Source organism: Populus alba, chromosome 18, assembly GCF_005239225.2.
Source record: "Populus alba chromosome 18, ASM523922v2, whole genome shotgun sequence".
Taxonomy (NCBI): Eukaryota; Viridiplantae; Streptophyta; class Magnoliopsida; order Malpighiales; family Salicaceae; genus Populus; species Populus alba.
This window is the reverse complement of record NC_133301.1, coordinates 2,010,460-2,037,576: the sequence shown is the minus strand read 5'-3', so window position 1 is coordinate 2,037,576 and position 27,117 is coordinate 2,010,460. Positions and strand designations below refer to the sequence as shown.

At 33.7% G+C, this 27,117-nt stretch overlaps 4 protein-coding genes across 4 annotated transcripts; 1 reads left to right on the top strand and 3 right to left on the bottom strand.

The window, feature by feature from the left end:
- The first annotated feature begins 4,514 nt into the window (after nt 1-4,514).
- On the top strand, nt 4,515-12,038 carry LOC118051268 (protein TOPLESS). The gene is made up of 26 exons (XM_035061901.2): nt 4,515-4,674; nt 5,224-5,317; nt 5,454-5,633; nt 5,723-5,836; nt 5,951-6,109; nt 6,326-6,461; nt 6,613-6,730; nt 6,850-6,941; nt 7,032-7,194; nt 7,296-7,405; nt 7,481-7,550; nt 7,657-7,730; nt 7,838-7,933; nt 8,020-8,115; nt 8,212-8,336; nt 8,429-8,663; nt 8,773-8,937; nt 9,012-9,074; nt 9,235-9,369; nt 9,850-9,960; nt 10,072-10,254; nt 10,617-10,745; nt 10,822-10,917; nt 11,076-11,267; nt 11,364-11,530; nt 11,675-12,038. The coding sequence occupies exons 2-26, from the start codon at nt 5,238-5,240 to the stop codon at nt 11,859-11,861; spliced, it is 3,276 nt and encodes a 1,091-aa protein (XP_034917792.1). The 5' UTR covers nt 4,515-4,674; nt 5,224-5,237; the 3' UTR covers nt 11,862-12,038.
- Nucleotides 12,039-12,950: 912 nt separating this feature from the next.
- LOC118051270 (uncharacterized) lies at nt 12,951-15,877 on the bottom strand. The gene is made up of 8 exons (XM_035061904.2): nt 15,597-15,877; nt 15,420-15,504; nt 15,233-15,301; nt 14,877-14,989; nt 14,609-14,720; nt 14,360-14,503; nt 13,566-13,740; nt 12,951-13,298 (listed from the first exon to the last, which is right to left on the bottom strand). Exons 1-8 carry the CDS (start codon nt 15,646-15,648, stop codon nt 13,173-13,175), a joined length of 876 nt encoding a protein of 291 aa, XP_034917795.1. The 5' UTR covers nt 15,649-15,877; the 3' UTR covers nt 12,951-13,172.
- A 1,072-nt stretch (nt 15,878-16,949) lies between these two features.
- LOC118051269 (uncharacterized) lies at nt 16,950-19,544 on the bottom strand. Its single transcript, XM_035061903.2, has 5 exons — nt 19,165-19,544; nt 18,885-18,972; nt 18,269-18,528; nt 17,863-17,982; nt 16,950-17,784 (listed from the first exon to the last, which is right to left on the bottom strand). The coding sequence occupies exons 1-5, from the start codon at nt 19,363-19,365 to the stop codon at nt 17,344-17,346; spliced, it is 1,110 nt and encodes a 369-aa protein (XP_034917794.1). The 5' UTR covers nt 19,366-19,544; the 3' UTR covers nt 16,950-17,343.
- Nucleotides 19,545-21,799: 2,255 nt separating this feature from the next.
- On the bottom strand, nt 21,800-26,058 carry LOC118051180 (protein PHOX1). The gene is made up of 3 exons (XM_035061749.2): nt 23,618-26,058; nt 23,260-23,509; nt 21,800-22,120 (listed from the first exon to the last, which is right to left on the bottom strand). The coding sequence occupies exons 1-2, from the start codon at nt 25,623-25,625 to the stop codon at nt 23,361-23,363; spliced, it is 2,157 nt and encodes a 718-aa protein (XP_034917640.1). The 5' UTR covers nt 25,626-26,058; the 3' UTR covers nt 21,800-22,120; nt 23,260-23,360.
- Nucleotides 26,059-27,117: the final 1,059 nt, after the last annotated feature.

Genomic DNA, 27,117 nt, shown 5'->3' with positions numbered 1-27,117 from the left:
CCTCCAATGAGAGAATTATTAGTGGCTTTCAATTCTTTGATTTTCGACCTTCTAATTTTACTAAAAAAATTATTAATGAAGTCATCACAAGAGATATGAATTCAATTTATTGTTGAGTTTTCAAATCTAATATACACCATTGTTCATCTTTTAATTTCAGAGATCTTCGCATCATTTCCTTCTACTTCTATTGCTACATATTCTTCATTTGTTTATTCCTAATGTAAAATTGACTGTGTTAGTAACATGATACATGATATTTTTTAAAAAATATTTTTCAATAGAAAATACAATATTATTTTTTATATAATTTTTTATTTTTTGATATTAATATATTAAAACTATACAGAAAATTTAAAAAATAAAATTAAAATCACTTTAAAATATAGAAAATATCATATGAATATAAATATTTAATATAAATTTGAGTTGATTTAAGATGAGACTAGGCATTGATTAATTTTAAATCATGTGTAAATTTTATACTTTAAATCTTATTTTCAATTTTAGCTTCAAATCTGTGTGTAAGGTAATTTTGATAAATGATTTTTTTTTTTTAGTTTAACGTAGGTGTCCGGGTCAGCCTGCGCGCATCTCAACTAATCCCACGAGCCCTGAAGTTAACGACCATGTAAGCCTCCAGTAATCATCATATGAATAACTAAGGGCTCGAACTTGAGACCACAGAGGAAGCAAACCTTTTAATCCCAAACTTCTATTAATGGGCCACCACCTTTATACTTTAGAATTGAAATCTTGTATTATATGAAGAAAAATATGATAAATTGACGCCGAACTCATGTTGACGGTTGAAAGCTGTGTTTGGACTATGGGGAAGTTTATTGGCCCATCGATTTATAGCTAATCGTGGGCTCGAGACACAGAAAAGCTCCATGCATCTGGAAGCTGAAACTTGATGGGAAAGCCTATGGTCGTGGAGGAAAAGTTGGTCTGTCAAATCTCAAATCAAGACAAATCCCGACTTCTGATGCCAACAACAGGGTTTTTTTTTTTTTTTTTTTAATTTATTTTTTTTACTTAAATTTAAAATTTTATTGTTATTTTCAGATTATTTTGATACATTAATATTAAAAATAATTTTTAAAAAATATAAAAAATATTATTTTAACGTTTTTATAAATAAAAAATACATGAATAAAAAGAAAAAAAACCTTTTTCATCTTTAGGTTTTGCTCCTTCAAGGAATGAATAATGATGCTGCTAGGGAAATCTTCGTAAATAGCACAACAATACATGGATTTATTTTATGTTATATTGCTTCTGCTTTAAAAAAATCAAAGTTATGTTAAGCATTGTGGGCCAACTATATTTATAAAAAAAATTATTTTTTCTAATTTTAAATTATTTTTTATCAATTTAATATGTTTATGTTAAAAATAAATTTAAAACAATAATATTTTAATATATCTATGCATTAAGATGGTGCTGTATTCACGGTTAGTATGGGAAATCTGAGAAAAAAGAAGTGTTAGACTTGATTTTTTTTTATTAATCTTTCTTGCGTGGACTTGAATTATTTTTTTTTTATTAATCTTTCTAATGATTTTGGACCCACCACCACCTCACCTCGACCCATGCTGATGACAAAATGTTTTTGTTTGAATCATGTGTGGCAGGTTTTCAATTTCTTCAATGAACCTTAATTCACATTTTGGGCAAGTTGCCGAGTCTTTTCTCCAAGCCTGAACGAAACAGCTGCATCTACAGCACCAATACGACGGCGTAGTTGGAGAAGACATCAAATTGAACAAAACCCACATTTTATTTTGGGTTAGATTTGAAATATTGAAGCTTTCCGGTGTTAGAAACAGGGGTGGCTCCTGGAGTGACCTGTTTGATTTTTTTTTTTAATTAATATGATTTTTTTTTAATCCTTGGTTTTTCTATTTAATTTTTTTTTATTTTTTTAAATTAATTCATAATTTATAGTGACCAATCAAAGATTGATAATGATGAGAATTGATTTTTATTAATTATTTAATCTTTTAATTTTTAAAATTTACTATAAAAAAGGAGGGTAAAGAAGAGATTCTAACTTGCATGTTTTTTGTTTTAGTTTTTTACACTCTTCGTCCCCTTATTTTTTGTGTTCTTCTTCTTCTTTTTATCCTTTATTTTTCCTTGTAAAAATCTATAGCTTAGGTTTCTTGCATTTTATTTTAGTTTAAGTGCTTTAGTTTGAAGGTGTGTCTAGATCAAGAAGGTGGTGTTGAAATATTCGAGAGATATATTATAAATATTTTAATTACACAAATAAAGAGCAATAAAACTTTAAGCAAAAATAATTAATCAAGTTTTTTATATGGCTTCCTAGTTATTTGCTGGCAAGCGGTGTAAAGCTGTAATAACTTGGGCCGAAACGATTCGCTAAGTATTCGGCTCGAGTTAAATTTAGTAGGCAGCAGGCTCATGTTGTTGGGCCAAAATGACCTTTCTAGACAGACCTGGAACGCCTGCACAGATCTTAAACTGAAAATTATGCTTTGTGTATAATTTTCAAATTTACTTTCCTAAGCCTGGCTGTAAGTAATCCATTAAAGTCCATGTTTTCCCCCTGAACTCACTTTTGTTTTACAGCCCAGATGAAAAATATAGCAAATCTCACCTGTCTAGTTTTTTTTTTTTTTTTTTTTTATTAATATAGATATCAAAACTAGTTTATGTGTATTTTAATTAATCGTATGAGTTTTAAAGTTAATGACCATATAAGCTTTCAGTGGTCTGAGATTTATGAAACTCGAACTGATAACCTCTAAAAATCAAAATTAAAAATTGACCAGTTAAGTTATATCCTTTAGAGCTATGTCTTCGTATTTAATCAAAGAATGATGAACTCATTGAGCATGACTCTTCAGGGTTATATCTATACTTTAAAATTTAAATTCATAAAAAATCACAATAAGATAATTTTTTTTTTATAAACACAGTATTTTAGACACTGTAGGTAATATATGTGAAATTCATTAAAAAATGTATTGATTATCAAAACTTGACAAGAAAATATCTTTATGTTCAGAGATCTTCCCTTACTTTCTGTAGGATGATATCAAACATAAAATGATGATGTAAGTGTTGAATTTTGCCGCAAGAACACAAATTCTTTTAAATATAATGGAGAGTTTTTATGCCTTGGAGGAGTTGAGATACTGCGAATGTGTTGTCGATGTGGTGGATTCCAGCTTACAAATTCAAGGCTTACCGACAACTAAGATTTTGACAGCTGTAGATGTGCCTCTTAAGGCTAGTTTGGCCTGGTCTGTAAAACAGAGGAAGGGTATGCCTAGACATGTACGTGTGAGTGTGTTTCAGCAAACTTAATTTTGTATTTATTTACGTGGTAATTGTAAGATATATATTTTATTATTACTTTGGATTGGAATTTAAAAATAAATCATGCCATAGATTTTTTATAAACACTCCAATTTGAGTGTTACATGAGATTGTATAAGCTGTATTCACTCTAGGAAAAACAATATATTGAAAAAAAAGAAGGAAACGTGAAACTAAGAAAAATACGTTCCCTATTTGAAAGTAATTAAATTTTATTTTCTTAGACAATCATGTTTTTTTTTTCCAGTGTTTTATAAACTATAAAACATAAAAAAAATGTTGGTTTTAAAATTATTCACTATCAAAATGAGGGCCTCGTTTGGTCCCTTTTTTTTAGTGGGAGCATGAAATTATTTTCGGACTATAATGTTTTTGTACAATTATTTATAGTATTTTGTTCCTCAATTATAATTTCTTGGCCTTTTATTTTTAGAGTGTTTATGAATGTTGTGGTGTTTAATTTTAAAAAATATATATATTTTTTAAAATATATTAAAATAATAATTTTTATTTTTTAAAAATATTTTTAACATCGATATATCAAAATAATCTAAAAATATAAAATAATTTCAATTTTTTAAAAAAACATCTTGATAAAGGACATATGCTATGCTAGTAGAGTGATATATGTAAAAAAAAATTATATTCATGTGAAAAGTCTTTTTTAATAAAATAAGAATTTAAATAAAAAATAATATTAAGAAAAAAAACACGCCATAAGAATAAGTTACGAATTAAAAGGATTGATTCAATTTTTATTTTTTAAAGACTTAAAATAATATTGTTTTTTTTAAATAAAAAATTCATCCGGTTAGGTCGCTGGCAAGTGGTAACCGGTTCAAGACCAGGTTTTTTTTCACTTGGGACCGGTTCGGGCCTGGATTTTTTAGGTCCGGGTTTACCGTACGAGCCAGTCGGTGTTTTACAGTTAAGCATGGGATGCCGAGGTTTTTTTTCTTGGAGGAAGTTTCTGGCACAACATGAAGAATTTGCATAACGTGTCTAAAACCTGACGTGGCACTCTCTGAATGATCGATACTTGTCTTTCAATGGACCCCACTACGTTTTCTTTAACAACTGTCTTATCACATATCATCTAAGATCACTTATCAGTTATCAAATTATCTACTTATCATCTCGTACACATCGCCAGTCTCGTGCTATTTAGCACACGACATTTTCGACGCAGGGTGTGAATTCAGCTTTTAAAGTAAAGAAAACACAGAGAAAGAGACCCTTTAGTTTTTTGAAGCTAAAAGTCATGGTCACTCACTGATCTTTCTCTCTATCAATCTAATTTACTTGTTATTCTTCACTTATCTGGTAAGCTTACACATAACTTTGCTCATTTCTCTGGTTTTCTTTGATGCCCATCTCTTATATCTTGAAAAGTTGCTAATTTTCATCGTGTTAAGTGGTGTTTAGCTTTAGTTTTAGTGATCTTTAGTTAAAAAAGGTACTGTCTTGATTAGTTAAGAACCCAGAATTTCTTGATTGATTTACTGTTTTCTGTTTGAAAATCATCAAATTTCTTTGCTTAATTTATTCTTAATTTGATGGAGACAGGAGAGAGAGTTGTCTATAACTGACCAGATGGTCATCTTTATCATTTTGGTTTGTCTTGGGCTCACGCCCACTGGATCAAAACTCAAATCTTTTGTTTGGTGTCCTAGAAAATTATATTTTTTGAGTTAAGAGCTATAGGGTCTTGTTTTTGTTCACTTTTTGTGTATGGATGGTTCATATTAAATTCTCAGCTAGAACTTGCAAAGTTTGATTTAGTATCTTCTTGATGATTTAAATAAGATAGCATTATTGCTTATCTTATTTATCATTTTAATTTAACAAATTCAGTGTTTTGGATTCATTTAGAGGTTCAGGTGACAATGGCTGCTCTCTGTAAAGATCTTGTCCTTTTAATCTCACAGTTCTTAGACGAGGAAGGGTTCAAAGAAACTGCTCGCATGTATGTTACTTTCTCCTTCTCTCTCTAACACACAATCTTGGGAATCTCAGACCCTTTCAGATGAATTATGCAATTTTTTAACGAATCGTTTGATTGTGTGTAACCTTTTTTTTTTTTCCTTTCATTATCGGCCCAGGCTTGAGCGTGAAAGTGGTTATTACTTCAGCATGAAGTTTTTCGAGGACATGATACGCAGTGGCAACTGGGATGAGGCTGAGAGATATCTTTCTTGTTTCACAAAATTAGATGACAACAGATACTCGACAAAGATCTATTTTGAAATTAGGAAGCAGAAATTCCTTGAGGTGTTGGACAAGTAAGGCTGCTTCTTTCTTTCACAATCACTGTGCACGCATTATGTATGTCACATCGATTCTACTTATAATTTGTTAATTGATTTTACAGCAATGAACGTTCCAGGGCTTTAGACATCCTTATGAAGGATTTGAAAGCTTTCGCCCCAGACAACGAGGAGCTATTAAAGGAAATGACTTTGCTTTTGACATTAAATAATATAAGGTATAAATCTATGGTATATATGTTTTTGTTATTTTTATTATTATTATTCACATTCCATAGGAGCAGCATGTTAAACTTATTACAAGAAGATTAATTTCTCTCGTTGTTGAACAGGGACCATGAGTCACTCTCTATGTATAGTGATGCAGAGTCGGCAAGAAAAGTTATGATGGTTGAGCTTAAGAAAGTTATTGAAGCAAATCCCCTTTTGCGTGACAAATTGGAATTTCCAAACATTGCAAATCATAGGCTACGGCGTCTCATAAACCAAAGGTTCCTTTTTTCTTTTCCTTCATTTAATTCTCAATTTCACATCACAACTCGAATACACCAAGCCACAAACTGAATGCAGGCTCTGGTTACGCACATAGAGTACATGCAAGTACAGGCACTTTTATATGCACATATGCATGTTGGATTCTCTTCAGAATTTCTAGACATGTCTATTTGTCATTCAGATAAAACTGATTTTTGCATTTAACCTGACAGTCTGAATTGGCAGCATATGCATTGTGCATATCCGCAGCCAAATCCTGATATAAGAACCCTTTTTGTGGATCACATCTGTGTACCAATACCATCGGATGATCATTTATTTTCAGCAGCAAGTGATAGCAATCCACTGGTATGACACAAGAAGAACAATTATCGTTCTTATTTTATTTTTCCCTTTCCAATAATGGATTCAAGTATGGTTCCTAACCAACCCAGCTTGATTATCCTTTTAACAGTATTCGTACATAATCCATCTAATGAGCTTTAGTGTTATTGTCTAGCCCTCTCAAACAACATCAATGCTAGTTTCAACTTCCTCAGCCTCAAATTCTACTTCTTCTGAGGCCCACTCTTCAATTTCAAGTGAAGCTTTGTCTCTTGGAGTTCCAACAAACATAGGTAATGGTTTGTGATTCTCTCATTAATATTTCTTTGGCCTTCTGTGAAAGCAGTTTTATTGTGGTTATAGAAAAAAAAACTCCTTTCATCACTAACTATCTATTCCATGTTTGTTGCAGCTATGATAGAGGTTTTGGAGAATAATACTACTGTAAATGACAGTGGTATTCCTAAAAACAGAATTGTAAACCTAAAAAGGCCTTCCAATGAGGCAAGCTTAATTTTTCATTTCTTTTTGTTGAAACATTGGTAAATATCAATAATAATTTTTTTTCTTAAGCCATCGATTTCATGCGTGCAGGAAATATCCACATGCATGCAGGAAATATCAGATGCCTCTCTTCCTGATCAAAGCTCTGTTAACATTTCTGATGATTTGCCAAAGAATGTTTTTAGGATATTAAATGAGGGGTCATCTCCAACAAGCATGGATTTTCATCCTGAAAAACAGACTGTTCTTCTAGGTTTATTCATAAGGATATATATTTTTTCTTCAATATTTTGGGATAAGCACCCTTTTTAAATTGATTGTTTACTCATGCAAACTGATGGTTTGATACTTCAGTTGGAACCACTGTGGGGGACATTGGATTGTGGGAAGTTAGTTCAGGGGAAAGTTTGCTTTCAAGGAATTTTAAGGTTTGGGATATTGCAGCATGTTCGATGATGTTCAAGGTTCGTCACCTTCTATACCATGCTTCCATTAAACAATCATGGTTCTGAAATATGAATGATCTTGCATATATCCAGGCAACTTTGCTTAAGGATCCTAGTGTTTCTGTTAATCGTGTTGCTTGGAGCCCAGAAGGCAGTTTGTTTGGTAAGTTTTTAAAGATAATGGAAGACAAGGGGAAATAATATCCTATCATTCGGAATATGTTTGTTCATTAATTTAACCTCATTATTTTTTTTTATAAAAAAAACAGGGGTTGCTTATTCAAAACACTTGGTGCAAATATATTCTTATAATGAAGCCAAAGATGCACGGCAGCAATTGGAGGTAGCTTTCTGGCATCTTATGTTCTTCACTAAATTTTTGGCTTTGCTGTTCATTCTTTGGATAATTATCATATCAAGCTTATTCTTTAACTTATTTCTTATATCTAGATTGATGCTCATGTTGGTGGAGTAAATGACCTAACCTTCTCTGCCCCTGAAAAACAACTTTTGGTCATTACCTGTGGTGATGACAAGATCGTTAAGGTTGGTTTATTTTACATCAGAATTAGACATAGATTTTTCTCTGTCTTGGAAAGAAAGTGATGATATTTTTCTGATGACCATTAAAGGCATGGGATGCGACTGACGGCATCAAAATGTATACTTTTGAGGGCCATGATGCTCCTGTTTATTCTCTCTGTCCCTATAGCAAGGGAAATGTTCAGGTGAGTATTGCTATTGGTTCTTTTGTACTTGTGGCGACATTGATTGTTTCAGACTGATGATAATTCCACCTTTACTTTTTTCTTTTTCTGCTTCAGTTTGTCTTTGCCACATCAGTGAATGGGAACATAAAAGTTTGGCTGTATGATAATTTAGGAGCCCGAGTAGATTATGATGCTCCTGGCCTGGGGTGTACATCAATGGCTTATAGTGGTGATAGAAGGTTTCATTTACTCGGTCTGAATTGCCTTTTCAATGTTTCACATGCTGGTTATATTTGAAGGGTAAATCATGTTGCAATCAAAAACTTTGTAGGCTTTTCTCATGCGGGACCAGCAGAAGTGGAGAGTCATTTCTTGTTGAGTGGGATGACTCTGAAGGTGCCATAAAAAGAACCTATCTAGGATTGCAAAAGAATTCTTTAAGTGTAGTGCAGTTCGATATAATGAAGAACCAGGTTTTAGCTGCTGGTGACGAGCATGTGATCAAAATTTGGGATATGAACAAAATTGAGCTTTTCACAACCATTGATGCAGAGGGAGGCTTACCAGTAAGTTCCTTATGACTGGTAATTTTGATTGAATTAAAATCAAATATTCCACTTACAAAGAATAGTGGTCTCAGTTTCTCATATAATTCCTTTCACCCCTGATGTGAAGGCAAACCCATGTGTTCGATTTAACAAGGAAGGCACGTTGTTGGCTGTTTCTGCAAATGACAACAAGATCAAAATCTTGGCAAAAGATGGCAGTCTTCAGTCACTGCATACAACAGAAAATTGCTTGGATAATGATTTTAGAGTTTTCTCTGATACTCTTAAGAAGGTGGGCATATTTAATACATTCATGACTAGTGATAGAATATAGATCTCTTTCTGATGCTTTTAATTTTTGTTCAGCTTGTAAGTGAAGCAATTTCAAAAGGTGCCTGTGCTCAAGATGCAGATGAAGCTGTTGCAAAAGTGGGTAACTCTTGGTTTTGTCAGAGATTCATGCTATATCTTATATGACATGATGAGTTGTTTTTTACTTAATACAGTAGTATCTTTTGGTAGGACTTGTCATGACTCTGGAAATTACTTTGAAGTTTGGGGTACTAAGCAATGTTTTAATCTTCTACAGAATGGAAACCTGAAGGCAGTGAAATCTAAAATTACTGGAAAAGACACTATGTCAAAGAGTGGGAGGCTTATTGAATTAAACTGCCCTTCTCAGTGCCAGATTCTGAGACTTCCTTCTCACATGAAAGCAAACAAGGTTGGACTGTACTGTGTTGTAGCTGCTAAATTCTTCTTTTCATTTTATTTTCCTTTTGAATTTTTGTTAGCTCCTTCTGCCTCACGTCTTTGAAGTCCTGCAGATGTAGACACATTTTCAAATGTTTTGACTATGATCATAGATTGTTTTTTATTTCTCCTTTGGGTTTCTAGGTAGTTTTAAGTTTCTTGCTGGTTCTTGCTTTGCAAATTGATAACTCTCTGTGCAGTGGATGTGAAGGATGAGATTTCTCAACACGTGTACAAATTTGAAAACTGGAAGGCTTCGAAACCCATCTGAAAATGTTATATTATATATTCAAAAGCAACACATCTTTGTTTTTGGAGATACCAATTCAATTGCTTGAGGATCTGAGCCACTCAAATGTTTATATGTGTGTGTGTGTGGGCGCTGAAAAATTCCAATATACCGTGTAAGGATGAGAAGTTTCTCAGTAGCTTTTATCTTTCACAAATGCAGATATCAAGGCTCATTTACAACAACGCAGGTAACTCCATTTTGGCATTAACATCAAATGCCACTCATTTATATTGGAAATGGCCACAGAATGACTTTGACTTGAGTGACACGGTGAGCAAAACTAGAGATTCAAACCATTTCTATTTTGCATTTGAAATTATTCTTTTAAATTTAGTGTTAACTGCTGTTAATAATGCTATTGCAATGAAATCTTAATGGCAGGCAGCTGCAAAAGTTTCCCCTCAACTATGGCAACCCAGGAGCTACTCAGGGCTGATGACAAATGACCTTACAGGCAGCAACCCTGAAGAGACAGTTCCCTGCTTTGCCCTGTCCAGGAATGATTCATATCTTATGTCATCATCCGGAGGGAGAATCTCTCTGTATAATTTGCTGAAATTCAAGGTATCATGAACTTCCATTTGCAGTCTACAAATTTATGAAGTTCTAAATGATCCATGCACATTTTTATTAGCCCCATGTGATCTTGTTTGTCATGTATACTTTGAAATCTTTACATATTCAATTCGACTACAAATCTTCCAATTACTTGTCACAGTTTCCGAATTGTACTAAGTTTATGTGGTTTAAATTATTGTTTATGAAATTTAAATACTTTCCATAGGTGGTTTTCTCACTTTTTATTGAACATCATCATATGGATATAAAATACCATCTTTTACATGCAAAGTTTTCAAATCTTTTGATTGTTCACGTGTTTTGGTAGTTTACAAGCATGTTTAATTGAACATTCTTAAACTTAATAGACGATGCTGTCCATCATGCAACCACCACCTGCAGCAACTTGCATTGCTTTCCACCCTCAAGATAACAACATACTCGCTATAGGGAGAGACAATTCCACAATTCTAATATATAATGTCCGTTCAGCTAAGGTATGCATTTCTCCTGATGTGATCCAGTGCTTTACTCGAGCAAAACCAAGCTTTATCATCTCCTTAATACTCGCAGGTCATTGCCATACTTGAGGGTCATTCTAAGAGAGTCTCTGGTCTAGCCTTCTCAAATGACCTGAATTTACTTGTTTCTTCTGGAGCAGATGCTCAGGTTAGTGTTGAATTATACGAGATATGTATAATGCTGAATTTCCTTGATGATGATTTCGAAGTCATTTCCAAGAGTAAATGTGTTTATTTAAATGATACCTTGCCTCTGTCATATGTCTGAAGTGCTCCTGTACAATCATGTTCTTTATTCTTGTGCAGATTTTTGTCTGGAATGTTGAAGGGTGGTACAAACAGAGGAGCGCATTCTTGCAGATTCCCGATGGAAGAATACCCTTTTCATTATCATCAGATACCCACATCCAGTTTCATCACAATCAGACAGAATTCCTTTCTGTACATGAGACTCACCTTGCAATTTATGAGGCCAGAAAATTAGAATGTGTGAAGCAGGTTCTCTCCCTCCTTCCCTCTCTCTCTCTCTCTCAATCTCAAGAAGGTGTATTCCAGTAATTCAACTCACCTGACAATTTATTTTTATGTTTACAGTGGATTCCAGGAGATTTTGCAACACCAATTTCCCATGCAACGTTCTCTTGCGATGGCCAGATGGTGTATGCCAGCTTTCTGGATGGACTTGTCTCTATATTTGATGCCTCAGATTTTCAGTTATATTGTCAGATTAATCCAACTGCCTACCTTTTCCCCACTTCAAGGTAAAGCACTCATGAAACAAATTAGAGACAGAGAAGCTGTCCAATCTCATACATTTATAGTTGTGTTTATTTCAAGTTCTGTCAAGTATCTGATCCGGTAACTAGTTAATGATACCATCTTGAGCTTTTTTTTTGTGGCTGTAGTTTGGGAGTGTATCCGATTACCATTGCCGCACATCCTCAGGAACCAAACCAATTTGCAGTGGGACTGACAGATGGTGGTGTTATAGTCTTTGAGCCTCCGATTTCCGCCGGTAAATGGAGTATGTTGACAGCCGATGAAAATGGATCAGCAAGTAAAATGCCTGCCCAATCCGAGGCTGATTATTGATAATTCAGCGTATGAAAACTGTGTTTTAAATTAGCGAACATTGAAAACATTGGCCGGCCATCTGTATTTGTATTTCTGTGTCTTTATGTAACGAATACCTAAGAGTCGTTTATGGTATCATCCAATAAGATATGCCTTAGTCTGTAAAAATAAAATGCATTACCTTTAGTTTTTTGAGCTTTTGCCACGGAGAGTAGTGGCTGCATGCAGTCACTGATCCTAGCCGTCCACAGAAGCAATGCCTGGTGGTTCTGACAAATCATGCTCCTGCATTATGGCATGCACAACTGTGATCAGCTACTGCTTGCGGCCGTAACTGTCCTCTGCTAAATCCTCTTCTCCTCCTCTAATTGTTGTGCTTGTGCATGATCGTACACAATGGGAAAGAACTCTTCCCGTCTTCTGTTTTATTTTTCCAGCCATATTCGTCAGATATACTTATCTAAAGCCATGCTATGTCTATGAAGTCAAATATAGTCCAAAATGAATGAGACTTTGAAAGCCAACAATTCTCCGATCTTCAACCCTTGGATCGGGTTTTGTAATAACTATCATAATTGAACTCGACCGGATATGGAATTTTCATTCTCGGACCTGATTGAAAGCTATAAGACACATAATTTTTTTTAAATTTCAGAGTTCGTTATTTATTTCAGATTTAGATCGTAAAGCAATATGCATACCCCAACTCAAGACTTCTTTCTTTCAAGTTTTAACTGAACTCAATTAGTTCTAAAAATTTTCTACTTTCTACGCATTCAAGAAGGCTCAGGTCGGTTTCTATTGGATTCAGGTAGCCTCACCTTCCACCAGCGTAAACTTGGCTCTTATTAGGATTGTCACGGAAGTCGGAAGGTACTACTTGCGCTCGTCTACTCCCCTGACCACCACAACTATCATTTCTTCCTCGGATTTATATTCTTATCCTAGCCTATTTTGGTCAAGAGCTACGCTACCTTGCTTAGCCTTTTCCAGTACACGACAATGGTGGCACATCCCTGCCGCTGCCACCCAAAAGCAATTGAATTACCATAAGCACTCACCTGTTGACATTAAAATTTTGAAAAGGAGTCTGGAACAACAAACAAGGAAAGGGGAATCAGGCTTCACTGTTAACTTCACTCTATAAACAGGGAATGCATTGCAAGATGGATTCTTGCAGATGCGAGTTCAAATTTAGACAATACATTCAATTCAAAGAAGTTTGAATTGTTAATTGCTTCCACACGAGTAAATTTGAAATGCTCAATATTCCAGATTCAAGTCAATTGCCTCCACACAAGTAAATTGGAAATGCTACATATCCCAGCTTTAAGCATCCACCTTTGCCGCTGCAGATGCATAGCTGACACTGCTGTCTCTCATTGTTTTGCATTGACTAGACTGCTCATACCGGAGGAACTTGATCTTTATCTTTGTCAAGCTAGTACTCGACATCTGAAAGTATCATAGATGTCAAACAAAATGGCAAAATAGAAACTAAAGGTCATGAAATAATATATCCAGAAGTTTTTAACAGCGTTTTAAAACAGAATTGTGATAGGTGTGAGCAATTGTCATGAATTATTCAATCAAATAGAAGTAGAACATGGCTGGCAGAAATTCCTTGTAGAAAATGGAAGAAAAAGCTGTAAAGACACTGCAAACATCTTATGGTGCTGAAATCAAGCCATTTCGGTAATTTTAAGAGATTTGGGCACTTACATGCAAGAAAACACTAATTGGATGCCTTCCACAGATAGTGTTGTCATACTCCGACAAATATTGTTTAAATGCATCTGCATTCCCTGTTTCAATTATGTCCATGCCCATCTTGTCCAATGCCTCAATAGACTTGTGTATGGGCCCACATTTCTTGTCATAGTGTGTGTAATGGAACCTAATAAAGGAAACACAGGTCAAGATTGCTTGATGAGATGGTTAAATACATAAGGTGAACCAAATGCATTTCAACAGCACCACAACAACATATTGTGCATGGTTGTGACTTGTGAGTAAACAGTCAGCACAACTTGTTGAATATCATGCTTTACAGAGATACAGATACAAAAATGGACAACATACAGTGATAATCAAATACCATGACATTTTTTTTCTCTATTCATTAACTGAACAAAATATAGATACATTCATCTTAAAGATTAGAAGACCCCTTCGCATAATGTATTCAGTGGGCTCAGAGGCATCTGACATTCAATCAAGTTCTTCAACGAACTTCTCAGACATACAATAGAAGCAAATTGAACAATAGATCTTTCAAGGCTTTGAGGAAAGCATTGCTAAAATTAGTTTAAAAAAGAAATCAACCCTCCAATTTTGATTATGAGGAAAAAGAAAAGGAAATCTAACAAATGTTACTCAGTATTGTCCATGGCACAATTGTACGTGTGAGATGGAAGCAAATTAAAGAGTCATCCCCATTGTAGACCTCCTCCACAAATTCAAAGACATTTAGAAGGAGAAAAGTACCATGAAACCATCATTATAACGGAACATACCGAGAACCCCAGTGACAAAAATCTGAAGAGACAGAAAAGAAGTTAGTTGGATCATCGACATATTTTGCCAACAAGCGGCCATACATGGCCTCATTATCAGTATGAAGAGCTCCAACCAAAATGGGTACAACTTTCACTGGGTGCCTGCAATCCATGAACAAATAAATAAACAAAACACAAAAATAAATCAGTAAAGTTGAGCCACAAACAAAACCAACTTAGCAAAATTCTCTATGCAGCAGAAATTACCCTTCAAATATTTTAACAAGATAAGGCAAGTGCATTTCCATGCTATGTTCAGCCTCATCAACCTGAAGATCCATCAACTCAAATTTTCCTGTGGCTTTAAGTTCCTCAATGACTGAAAAGGATCCAAAATGATCATAATTCGTTCAATCACACGGACCAACAGAACATCAAACCAACAGTGAAAGCTAAAATGAACTAATACTTTTCTATGATGATTCAAAACTTGCATTCCATCTTAATAAAAAACCAAACCGTGGAGGTACAGTACCTTCCAAATCAATAGGTAAGTCTCCTATGGGCGTTTTGTAGACTGTAGCTGTTGAAAGAGCACATTTTGGTGTATAGTAATGGTGTGACGGACCAAGAAGGAATATCCGCTTGCTAAAAAAAACAAAACGAAACGAAAAATTCTCGATTATCATCAACAAAAAATCATTACTTTCCCCATCAGAATCTCTCCCCGAAATGTGATACCCAGAAAAATAAACACTACCACTGTATCACATTTCCACAGAGTCACACTGCATCATAACAAAACATATTTATATAGATGTGTGTGTATAAACAAAAATTAAATAAAAAATCCGAAAATAAATCAAATAGAAAATAAACTCTCTGACTAACATGTTAGTAGGATCAATATTTCCAAAAGCATAAGCAGCAGCACGGCCCGAATAAGAGTAGCCTGCATGTCTAAAATCTCCATTTTGCCATAAAAAATAAAATAATAAAAGAAAAAAAAACAAATTAATTAATTACATATAAAAAAAACAATCAATCGAGCAAAAATAAGGGATTAATAGTAATATACGGAGCAATAACACCGCGAACATCAGTAGATTTCGTTAATCCAGTAGCACTCAGCCAGCCCTCAAGCTCTTCTTCAAGCTTTTTAGCTGAAATTAACAACAAAATTAAAAAAAAAAAAAAGTAATATAATTGATTCAAAAAAATAATAAAAATTGTAAGGGAGAGAGTGAGGACATACGGTTGTCGGTGTACCAAGAGCCGGCATGAGATGGTCTTCTGATTTTCTCCATATTTTTCAGAATTTTGAAGAAAACCCTAATTTCTTTTTAATTAATGAGAAAAAAAATTAGTTTAAAAGAAAGGGAGAGAGTTCCTTATTTCTTTTTCCTTTTTTTTATTCGAGAGAGAGAAACGGAAGAGATTAAAGTACAGGTAGTGAAGTCGACGGTAGAGGAGTGTGAGAGGATACGCTGGATTTTGGTGAATTGTTGTTGTGTGGAGTTGATGCCTGACAGCTTCCACGTTGGGTTCTTGTGATTTTTTCTTTTTAAATTTTATCATTTGCATCGTGTTAAACCCGCGTGGTGATTTGCTGTATTAAGATAACAGTTATTTTTTAAAAGTTAATTTTAAATAAAATAAATAAATTTTTAATAAACATATACCAAACTACATTTTCAAAAAAAAAATTTAAAAAAATATAGTTGCGATTTTTTTTTTTTTAAAAAAAAAAAAATTATACTAAAATATATCAAAATGATTTTTTTTATTTTTAAAAAATTATTTTTTAACATCAGCAAATTAAAATAATTTAAAATATTAAAAATATATTAATTTAAAAAAAATAAAAAAAAATTTTAATTTTTTTAAAAAGTAAATCTCAGAAACAAACAGACCTTAAGTTAACGTGAAAAAAAAAAATCACCTTAAGTTTTAACTTGGATAAATTATTTATTAATTTTATCAAATTTAAATAACTCAACAAGTTAGCCGGATTAAAAATAAAATAATTAGAAAAAATTAAACAATATTGTTTAATAATTAATGTTGTTTTGAAAAAAAAAAAAAAAAACCTAGTGATCTAATAACCTAACATCTAAATAAAAAAAAAATGCAAAAATGATCTCTTGATGCCACAAGGATCTCCACGTAAATAACCTTGAGGCTCAATTGATGGTTCATGTGATCTGCTCTTGACAAACTTAGCAATGACCACACACAATGTGAAAATAAAAGGTAGAAGACACTTTGATTGGATTATTATAGGTATACTGTTTTGCGTGGAAAAACTCTTTTAAGGATTTTGAAATTTTTTTATTTGAAGTTAATTTTTTTAAATTATTTTAATAGATTAATGTTAAAAATAAATTTTTTTAAAAAAATATTATTTTAATATATTTTCAAATAAAAATCATTTTATAAAATAACCACTAGTCCAAACTCCAAAAACCGCTCCTCAATTATTGTTATTGATTTCTTAGAGTTTTAGCAGCTTCGTGTTTTTTTTTTTTTTTATTTTAAAAGATATAAAAAAATATTATATAAGAAAATATCGTTTTTTATACAATATACAAGAGCAAAGACCAAGACAGAGCCCATAGTTGTTCCCATCATATTCAGCTCAGATCAGATTACAGGGGATTTTGCACAGATGGAATACCAGCAACACCATCTCCAAAACCCTGTAGACTTTTAATGCAGTTCCATTGAACTCTTGCAAACCATCAGAACAAGGAAATATGCATGAGAATGATCCCTTTAACACAAGGATCTTCAACTATCAAGAGAGGGCAAGGGGTACTCACTTTGGCACTGTTGACATTTCCTTACAACATGATCCAAATATTGTCCCTTTTTTTTGAACTCTATTCTCCTCAGTTTACAGTGTGAACAATTTGAATTTCGTCTACGTTATTGACCTCATCTAGATCATGCATGAACTAATGCAATTAAATGATATTCTAATCTGCTAAAAACAAATTACCTCATGTGGGTTTAAGTTCAACCAATGGTTCATGTTGGCCACTCTTAACTAACTTAGAAATTAGCACACACAGAGCAAAAATGAAAGGTAGAAGACAAATTTTGATTGGATTATCCAAGTTCTGACGAGCATAATGATACCCTACTGTTGTGTAAGAGCATTGCCAGACAGCACCAGCAAATCCAAAGTACTCAACAAGACTACCAAAAGGCTTGCGATTCTGGAAATTGTGACTTGAATGGCGATAAAAACAGGGTAGTAGGCTCCTCCCATCACATGTAATGCCTTTCTCTCGAGCCTTGTAAATGAGATCAAGAATGGAAAGAAGCAAAGCTACAAATGCCATCGCCATACTGATTAATGCATAACCCAACTGATCAAAAATTGCAGATGTAGCCTCTAGAAGTAAGCTGGTGACTAGTAGAGTCCACTGGGTTGTTTTCTGCACCACAAATTATATAGAACAATCAAACACTATAGAAGCAACATTTTTCAGAATTAACTAGAATGCAGTTCTTACACTTGTACATGAACTCTCTGCATTTTCCAGACCGAGATTACTATGAGCTTTTGTCTTTGTTTCCATCTCCATCTCCATTGCTCCATTCAGCTTCTCCGTCTCAACAATATCCACTACAGACTGTACCATTACAAATAACATAATAATATTAATGATAAGTGAACAATTGAATTCTACAAACTTAATTTGCATTTAAAGTAAGCACATTTCAGATGCTATAAATCCTGCTTTTCTTCTTTTGTTAGGTTTGAATACCCATTGTCACTAGCTTGGCCGCCAATTCTCAAACAAAGTTATCATAGTAAAGAGCATTGCCCATTGAAACGCCTAAACTACACTTTATTTACTCTATCTTGAATCAAAACAATGGAGCAAGGGTACATGAGAGTCAGGAATAGCATTCAACCTCACTGATAGGATCAAGACAATGAGGAATGGATGAGGAAACAGGGCGTTGCAACATTGGCTCATTTTCCTCTTCTTTGGTCAGGACTGGCTCATCTTCCATGGTATCTTTCTTCGGTTCCTTCACAGGACCCATGCTTATTAGCTTTGCATTTCCAAACTTCTTTTGTAGCAAGGTTACAAGATGAAGGGCATCGACTCCATCTCCTATCACTTCCAATAGGTTCCTATCTGGCCCTCCTAACTCCACACTTTCCACACCTATTGATTTCCCCAAAATAAACACATCAACAAGATGAAATAACTTAATGAACTTCCTGATTGTACACACACAAAAAAAAAAAAAAAACAACATATTGCCTGTATAACTACCATTACTACAACTAACAGCGACAGAGCATGGAACCCGAATTAGATTGGATTGGCTATGTGTTAGGGTTTTTTTTTTTTTGGTTTTTGAATAGTGAGTTTATTCTCAAATATAGAGACTAAAAGCGCTTCTCCGGTTGGCTATGCAAGTTATCCAATTATTTCTCATTTGTCAAGAATCAATTCAACCTAAAAATTTAAGCTGTAAGATTAGGCTCAATGCAAATCCTCTTTACTGCTATGTTTACCTGCAATTCCAGCTGCAAGTTTCAAGGCTAGGTAACCAGCCTTCGAACTATCCAAGTTTACCTCGATTACCACCTGTTCCAGCTTCGACTGCAATAGACCAAAACAACAACTACAAACATCATGATCGGAAAAGCAACATGGCATTCACAATCCAGAAAAAAAGTCTAAAATATGCATAATTATAGAATATTACAACTAGAAATTAACAAGGGCAAGAAAACACACAGAAGTTTATCTCTAAACTATTTTCCACTTATTTTCGGCGGGACAAGAGACTACCTTCTCCTTAAACCCAAATCGCTGGCGAAAGGCAGAGTTGGAGGCAGAGGCTAGTCCGTTAAGACTCTTCGGTTGAAGGGGTCCTGAGGATTCTGTGACATCTTGAACCTCCATTATCCCATCCACTAACCCTTTTCCTTGTGCTTCTTCTGCTGCCGTTGCCCTTGATATCTCAACGTTGATTTGCTTTGATTCCTCCATATCACAACACAAAAACGTTGCAGCAAACAAAAATCACAAACAAGGCCCAGAATAATGGATGCTTTGAGGAACAAAGAAAATGCAAGGAGAAAGGAAACGTATGGGCGAAAGTGCCACCGTGTAGTTCTTCTTTCATCCTCCCAAGAGAGGCTCGCTCTTTTCAGACAGTGGCCCACCTATAAATGGAAACATGAAATTCGGTGCATGAAAATGATAATACCGTTTGGGAACGCGGTTTCTTTGCCAATAAATTTATTTTTTTTTTTTGTTAAAAATTTAATATAATTTATATATTTTAAATTGTTTTGATGTTAAAAATAATTTTTAAAAAATAAAAAAAATATTATTGACATATATTTTGATACAAAAAGTTATTTGAAAAGTAACCTCTACCACACTACCAAATATATTTGTGCTATTTGTTTAAAAACTGTTTTTGTAAAAATTAAAAAAAAATATTTTTGGTTTTAATTTTTTTATGTTTTTATATTGTTTTAATATACTAATATTAAAAATAAATTAATAAAAAATATTATTTTTATGTATTTTTAAGTAAAAATTACTTTACAAAATAACTATTACTATAATATTAAATGGGCTCTAAGAGCTAGTTTAATATTATGTTTGAAACTATCTAAATTAAATTTAATTAAAAAAATTTAATAAAATCTTATGTTTAGAACTTTCTTGAGTGTTAAGAATTAAATTTTAAATGGCATTCAATCTCTAAAAATACTATAAAAGTAAATCAGAGTCAATCCCTCTTATTTACAATTCAATGGAGAAAAAATTATTCATCTAACCCTCTTTTTTAAAAACATCTTTGAAGAAATAAGATGAAAATAATAAGAGTAATATAAAAAAAAAATGAATTGAATTTTATTTCTTTTAAAACATGTGAATTCAACTTATTTATCAATTAAATTCAAATCAAATATTATAATTAAATTCAATTACATTGGAGAATTAGTTCCTAACAATTGTTAGGAAATTTTTTAAAAGTGTTTTTTATTTAGAAATATATCAAAATAATTTTTTTATTTTTTAAAAATTATTTTTAACATAAACATATCATGACGACCTAAAAACAACTAAAAAATAAAAAAATTTCATTTTTTTTTTCAGAATCGTTTATGTAACATAAAAACAAAAGGGCTCTAACTTGCAATGCTCAGGTTCTTGTTTTATTGCCCTTTAATTAAAAAGGTTGTGGCCCTGCACTTCATAGTTGTAAAACCCGACTCCAAACAAAGCCCGAGAGGATCGAATCAAGTCACGGGCTAGGATAGTCCAACTTGGTTCAACTCATGTCAATTTCTAGAAAAAAAAAATTTTTAATTAAAATAACATTGTTTTAATAAAAACAAATATTTACAGGTTGAAGGTCTAGTTTTGAACGATCATATCGTGGTGCTAAGTCAACCAAATTATTTAACATGGTCAATTAAGTTTTTTGCTTTTATTTTTTTTTAACTCAAACTAATCTAGATATCAAGTTAGTAGATTCATTCAAGTTTTATAACTATGTTTTACATTTCTTTTATGAGGGAAACTTGATATCTCATGAAAAAAATTATTTTTGACATGAAAATTTTCACAAACGCTATTGAAAATAAATCTATTTTAAAGAATATTTCAAAAAATTTCAAAGTTGGAAACTATTTTTTAACTTCATGAATTTTTATAATCTTATTAAAATCAGACATTCATAAAACTTCAAAAAATATTATTTAGATGTTAATAATCGATCCCTGGGAAATTACCAATTTCTCCCCAAGTTTTAACCAAGTACATGACTTGATCAAATTAAAAGAAAATATTATTTAGTGTAATATTCAGAAAAAAAAAAAAACCTAATAGCTAATGCCAACCACACATTACATATGATATTTAGCGGAATAAATAATATTTATTAAATTTGATTTGAGAATTGACTCGAGGTAAATTACAGTTATAAACCAGATTAATTAATTTATTTAGATCAATCAAAATATTTTTTTTAAATCAAAATAATATTATTTAAAAAAAAATCGAGTTTGATAAGATGAAAGAGGTTAACATGCCAAATAATCAAAGTCAATTCAGTATATTGTTACAAAACATACAATTAAGGAAAAGATTAAGAGACCCGTTGAGCAGTTTAGGTATCATTTTATAGAAAAGAACCCTATCACAGTTTTTTAAAACCATTTTGTTTGGATCTAAACGAACAGGAGCTCCAAAGTAGAAGGTTGTCAGCAATGAGGAAAATTGAATGCCCTAGATAATCTCCTATGCGTTTCTCAAGGATTTTCAAGGGCAAAGATCACAGCTGAGCCTCTAGGGCTGTTCATATCAAGCCTGCAAACTGTCTTCATCAAATTGTGTCAGCAAATAAGCAGGCTAGCATATAGACTCGAGAGAGAGACTGGATGATGCAATGCAAGAACACCACTTATACCGAGACTTGTTTTATTTCATAAAAAGGAACGAATTGTTATACAAGAGTGCAGACTAACAAATCTATAGCAGGCACAGAGCCTCTACAAATGAAGAACAAGATGGTTTTTATTGTTTGAAATGAATAAATCAATCAGCTGTGAATTGCAGCAACTACACTGTATGAAAAGAAAATCAAAAGTGGCTTATATAACCAGCTTCATAATCAATCACCAAACTTGACTCACATTCCAAACCAAGAATACACACAGACGTCCATCATTTGCCCCCAGAGCAAACAATGTGCTGGATGTGAGAGTATAGGACTTAAAAATACCTGCAATCACAAAGAACCAAAGAGCAAGTCTTGTCAGTATTGTGTTCGTTAAGGTGTAACAGAACCGGTAACTCGGTAGATAATTGAATACTGAAGAGGCGAACAAATTAAGTTAAAAGTTCCAGATAGAAATCCAACAAATAAACACAAGCATGCATTCTGATCCTCCACTGGACTAACAAAAGTTTCAATCCCTAGCCTTCCGAGACACCAAGAAATCTTCAATGCAAATCAAGAAAAGAGTTAGAATATCCTGTCAATCTTACATTCCCCAACATGTCAAGGATGGCATTAAATAACAAGACCCTGTTAGTAGACATTGCACTGTCAATGCCCTAATTAATTCCACCAATTCAATACCTAGTCACAGTAGTAATTCTCCATGAACTAAATGTAATCCTATTTCACATCTTGAAAGGTATCTTATCCGGCAATCCAAGGTAAGTAAAATGGCCCTGAACCCCAAGGACAGGGGATCGTTCTCATTTTTCAGCCGGCTCAGATTAACCAAATAGTCTCCAACGTCAAGTTTCTACCCAGTGCATGAGAATCACAACAAATAAATTACAATTCCAGAGTATGACCTCATGTCTGAAAAAAGCAAACAGGAAATAAACTCAGGAGTTCGTGTTACAAATAATAAGTCAATTCTGCTTCCATATGACATGACACCGGTTATAGGTTGTTGCTAGTTTCTTTGCTGATAATACCCTAGACGCTTCTCTTTACTCTAAATTGCTATTTTTTTTCAAGGAGATGATACCTCCAAATTATCACATTCCTCATCAGAACTTGAAGTTTTACTTCCTATGATGCCATGAATTCAGCTCTGTGACACATCGAAGTTCATTTTGCAGGCAAATATATTGCTATTAATCCCCTTTCCTAAGGTATGCTAGCTAAAAATCCCATCCCTGTTAACATTTGCCACTTCTTCATATAGATTCAAACAGAAACTGAATCTGAATAATCAAATCATCATTCTCTAAAGAATTAACAAGTTTGTGTTTAGCATGCCATTGTTTGAGCCTATAACTAAATCATGTTAAAACAGGAAGTTCAGTTTCTCAAATAATTAAAAGATCATGTAAAGATGGAATTCTCCAGTTTAAGAAGTAGAGTAACAGAAATAGACATACCTATCTTGACTTGTAGTAAGGTAACTTCTGCAAAATGAGGAAATGAAAATTGAAGCATTTGCTCCATGCCCCTAAACATCTTTTTAGTATCAGCAGAAAAATCAAACTTGCTCCAACATATCATGAAGTTTAGGAACCCTTCGACGAAACAATGGCTCTAGCCTGAAAGAAGGAACACCAATCTCCCACCTCTTTGCATCATACATTTCATTCCATGCCTGTACAATCTCATCAATTTTGAACCCCAAACCTGCAACAATTGAAGTATGTTAGCATTAATATACATTTTGAACCTCTCCATGGTTCAAATATAAAGTACTAGCATAAAGAAGCATTGATGTATGGTATTTGCACTTACCTTCAAGTGCTGTTGAGTTTGAACAATGGTTCTTTATCATAACAGCTATATCTGTTGGAGAAGCTCCAGCAAGTTCAAACTTCTCTACTGAAACCTCTAAACATTCTTCCCAAGTTGGTAGCTCTAGCTTATATTCCACAACAGAACGCTCATACAGCATGGTACCCCACAAGAGGTATACCTGTGAACTCATGTTTGCTGCTTGCTCTGCAGCTTCTTCAGGGGATGGATCTCTCAATAGGCCATCCAAACCCAATTTTTGCAACTGGTCTTTGTATTTGTCAAATTTGGATAGTCCATTTAAACGCTGCTCTTCCATCTCTTCCCACATTTGCATACCCCTTTCCATGCTGTCCTCGGCCTTGTTATACAGATCCAGGACCTCCTCGGAAGGTCCACTTTCCAAATCAATCTTGCTCCCGATCGCAAAGTACCAGCAAAGTTTTGCTTGCTCAAACTGCTGTTGCCCAAGAGCAAGAAGACCTTCATAGAAATCCGGTTTGATTTTCAAAGCTTCTTGGTATTTCATTCCAGCCCTGGTATATTCTTTCTTGGCCCAGTCATATGCTCTCTTGACCTGTGCAAGTACAGACTCCCTTGAACCATCTTCTGAAAAGAAGATTTGTTTCCTCGCCCTTGACACGTGAACATTTCCCCAATTGAACAAAGCCAAAGCTACCATCTCTTGGAACTTGTCAGCAGCAACATCGAAAAGTTCCTGGGCTTCTTCACTAGTAACAGTATCCTCCATTGCCTCTGAGTATAACTTCATCCCTAGTTCATGAAGATCCAGGCATGAATCGGAATCAAACCCAACATGGTTCTTGAACAGTCGTGCAAATTGAACAATCCAATCATCAATACCACCTGGACCTTTTTCAACTTCTACACCTTCACTCGTTTTCTTAACATCCTCATGCACCTCCTCTTCCCTCTTCATCCCCTCATAAGCTGGTTCTTGATCAAAACTGACTTCAACAACATAGAACCTGAGAGACCCTTGCAAATCACTTGATGATTCAGCTAACCTTAATTCATTGTTAGTGGTAATTGTAATCAAATCACCCTCAGGGTCCCTGTACTTAATTAAGACACCCTTCAAGCGAGGAAACCTATCCCGAACTATGTCTCTCAGCAATCCAATACTACAATTCACAGGTAATTGTGCCCATCTAATATCCTCGCCAAAAACCAGCTTCACGGTCTTGGATATCACTTTCTCCACATTAACATCTTCGGTAACCACCTTTTCTTCCTCAGTAGTCTTCATATGTACCTCTTTATCCTTAGCAACAGGACTCACCTTCTCCCGCACAACCACCTTGTCCTTATTCTCCACCTTCTTCTCTTCTACTACAACAGCAATATTGTTCTCCTCTCCTTTACCACTAATCTTCTTCTTCTTCTTTACCTTTTCTTTCACAACTTTACGCAAACGTGCCACCCCAGTTTCCACCACACTATCCATCACAATTAATTTCTCATCAAAAGTAATACCCTTTTCACTCATTGCCTTCTTAACACTCTCCAAAATCTCCAAACCCATCATATTATTAGGTTCCATACTCAAAACATTACTAACATCCCTGAAAGCCAAATCCAATCTATTCAAGGCCTCATAGCACCTAGCTCTTTTCAACAAAGCTTTGCTGTATTTTGGCACAGCCTCTAAAGCTAAATTACATTCACTGATTGCTCGAGGATACTCACCAAGACCCATTTGCATATAGCAAGCAGCCATGTTGGTGCGTAGATAAGCCACATCAATATGGTTTCTTGGCAGTAACTTGAGGGCTTTTTCATACTTCAACATGGCACCTTCATGGTCTCTCCATTGAAAGAGCCTGTTGCCTTCTTCTTTGAGTTCTTGCGACATGTTGATGAAAACTGCTGTGTCTTCATCAAAGGCCTTTGAGGATTTGGTTTGCCTCATGTCAATGGTCGTTCTCGGTGATGCCGGAGGCGTTTCCGTTCCCGGATTCTTCTTTTTACCTGTTGGCTTTCCCATTTAAACAATAAATTATAAACTTTATATAAATCTAATAAAACCCTTCGCAAAATCAAAGCTGTAGCATCAACTTTGATTTTGATTTTGTTTTTTAATCAAAACACACATTGCTAATCATTAAAAAAAAAAACAGAAGGAAAAACAGAGAAACAAGAGAAAGAGGAAATGGGAATTTGATTAAAACCTTTAAAAATCAAAGCTTTAGTATTAGCTGTTTAACCAAAACCAACAAACTAAAAACAGAGAAGCCAAAAACCAGAAAATCAAGCAAAAACTGGAATTTAAAGAAACTTTATCAATTCAAAATAGCTGCAATGAAGAAAAAGACACAACCTTTCTACCCTTATGTGGCAATAATTTTAGACAGACAATGTGCGTTTGTGTATTAACGGAGAGGGTTTTGGTTCTCGAGACAAATGTGACAAAAAAGGAAGACATTTTATTTTTCTTAAAGGTTGTTCTTGTTTTTTCTCAGGTAAACTATATTGCAACCCAATATATTCACAAATGTTTCACTTTGGTACCCATCGTTTAAAGTTTTCTTAAGAGAAAAGTTAAGAAGTTAATTAGTAGTAATTAAATGTAATAATAAATAGATAATTTTGAATTTCAACATTTTTAACTGTTGTAAATACCATCAGGTTTCAACTAACTATGCGTTTAATCATTGGATTGGTGAAATGTGATGAAAATTCAAAATTATTTAATTATTGTAACATTTAACCACCATGAATTAACAATAACTTACCTCTTAACAAGTTCATTGAGAGTATTTATCAGACAAATCTATTTTTTAATATTTTAAAATGTTCAAATGTGTTCATTGTCCATTAAATGGAGAAAAAAACAATACCAAGCCCCTTTTTTATTTTTTTTATTTTTTTGTAATAGCTTATAATGTATAAAATTGTATGGAAATTATTTTATTAGTTTTCATTTGCTATTTAACCACTAAACCAGGGATTAGATTGCAACTTGTTTTGTACATAAAGTGATAATTTTGGAAACGTTTAGAAAACAGGGTCCAAAGTAAAGTATTTCTGAACCTAGAAGGGCTAAGATATAGTTTACCCCTTTTTTTCCCTTGTATCCTGGGGTTCCGTGTTCATTCTCCGAGAAGAAGAAAGTCAACGTGACTCGAGAGAAACGCTATGTTAGTCGCTATACTTGCCAATTTTGGGGAGTGGAGTAACGCGCCACCTGAATAATGTAAGGCAACGCGCGGTTGTGGTGTTGTTAGAGGCTGACACTATTTGCTTTCCAATTCATTTTTGCCCTGCCTACGAAGATTCGTTGGATTTTACCATTTTTTCTGCAGTGCTTAAGAAAGAAAGTGAAAAATAGTGGTTTGTGTGTATGGCAGTGATTTTTTAAAGTATATTTTTAATTATAAATATATTTAAATAATATTTTTTATAATTATATCTTTTTATATTAAAACTATTAAAAAAATATTAATTTAATTTTTTTTCAACAAAATATAATTTAAAAA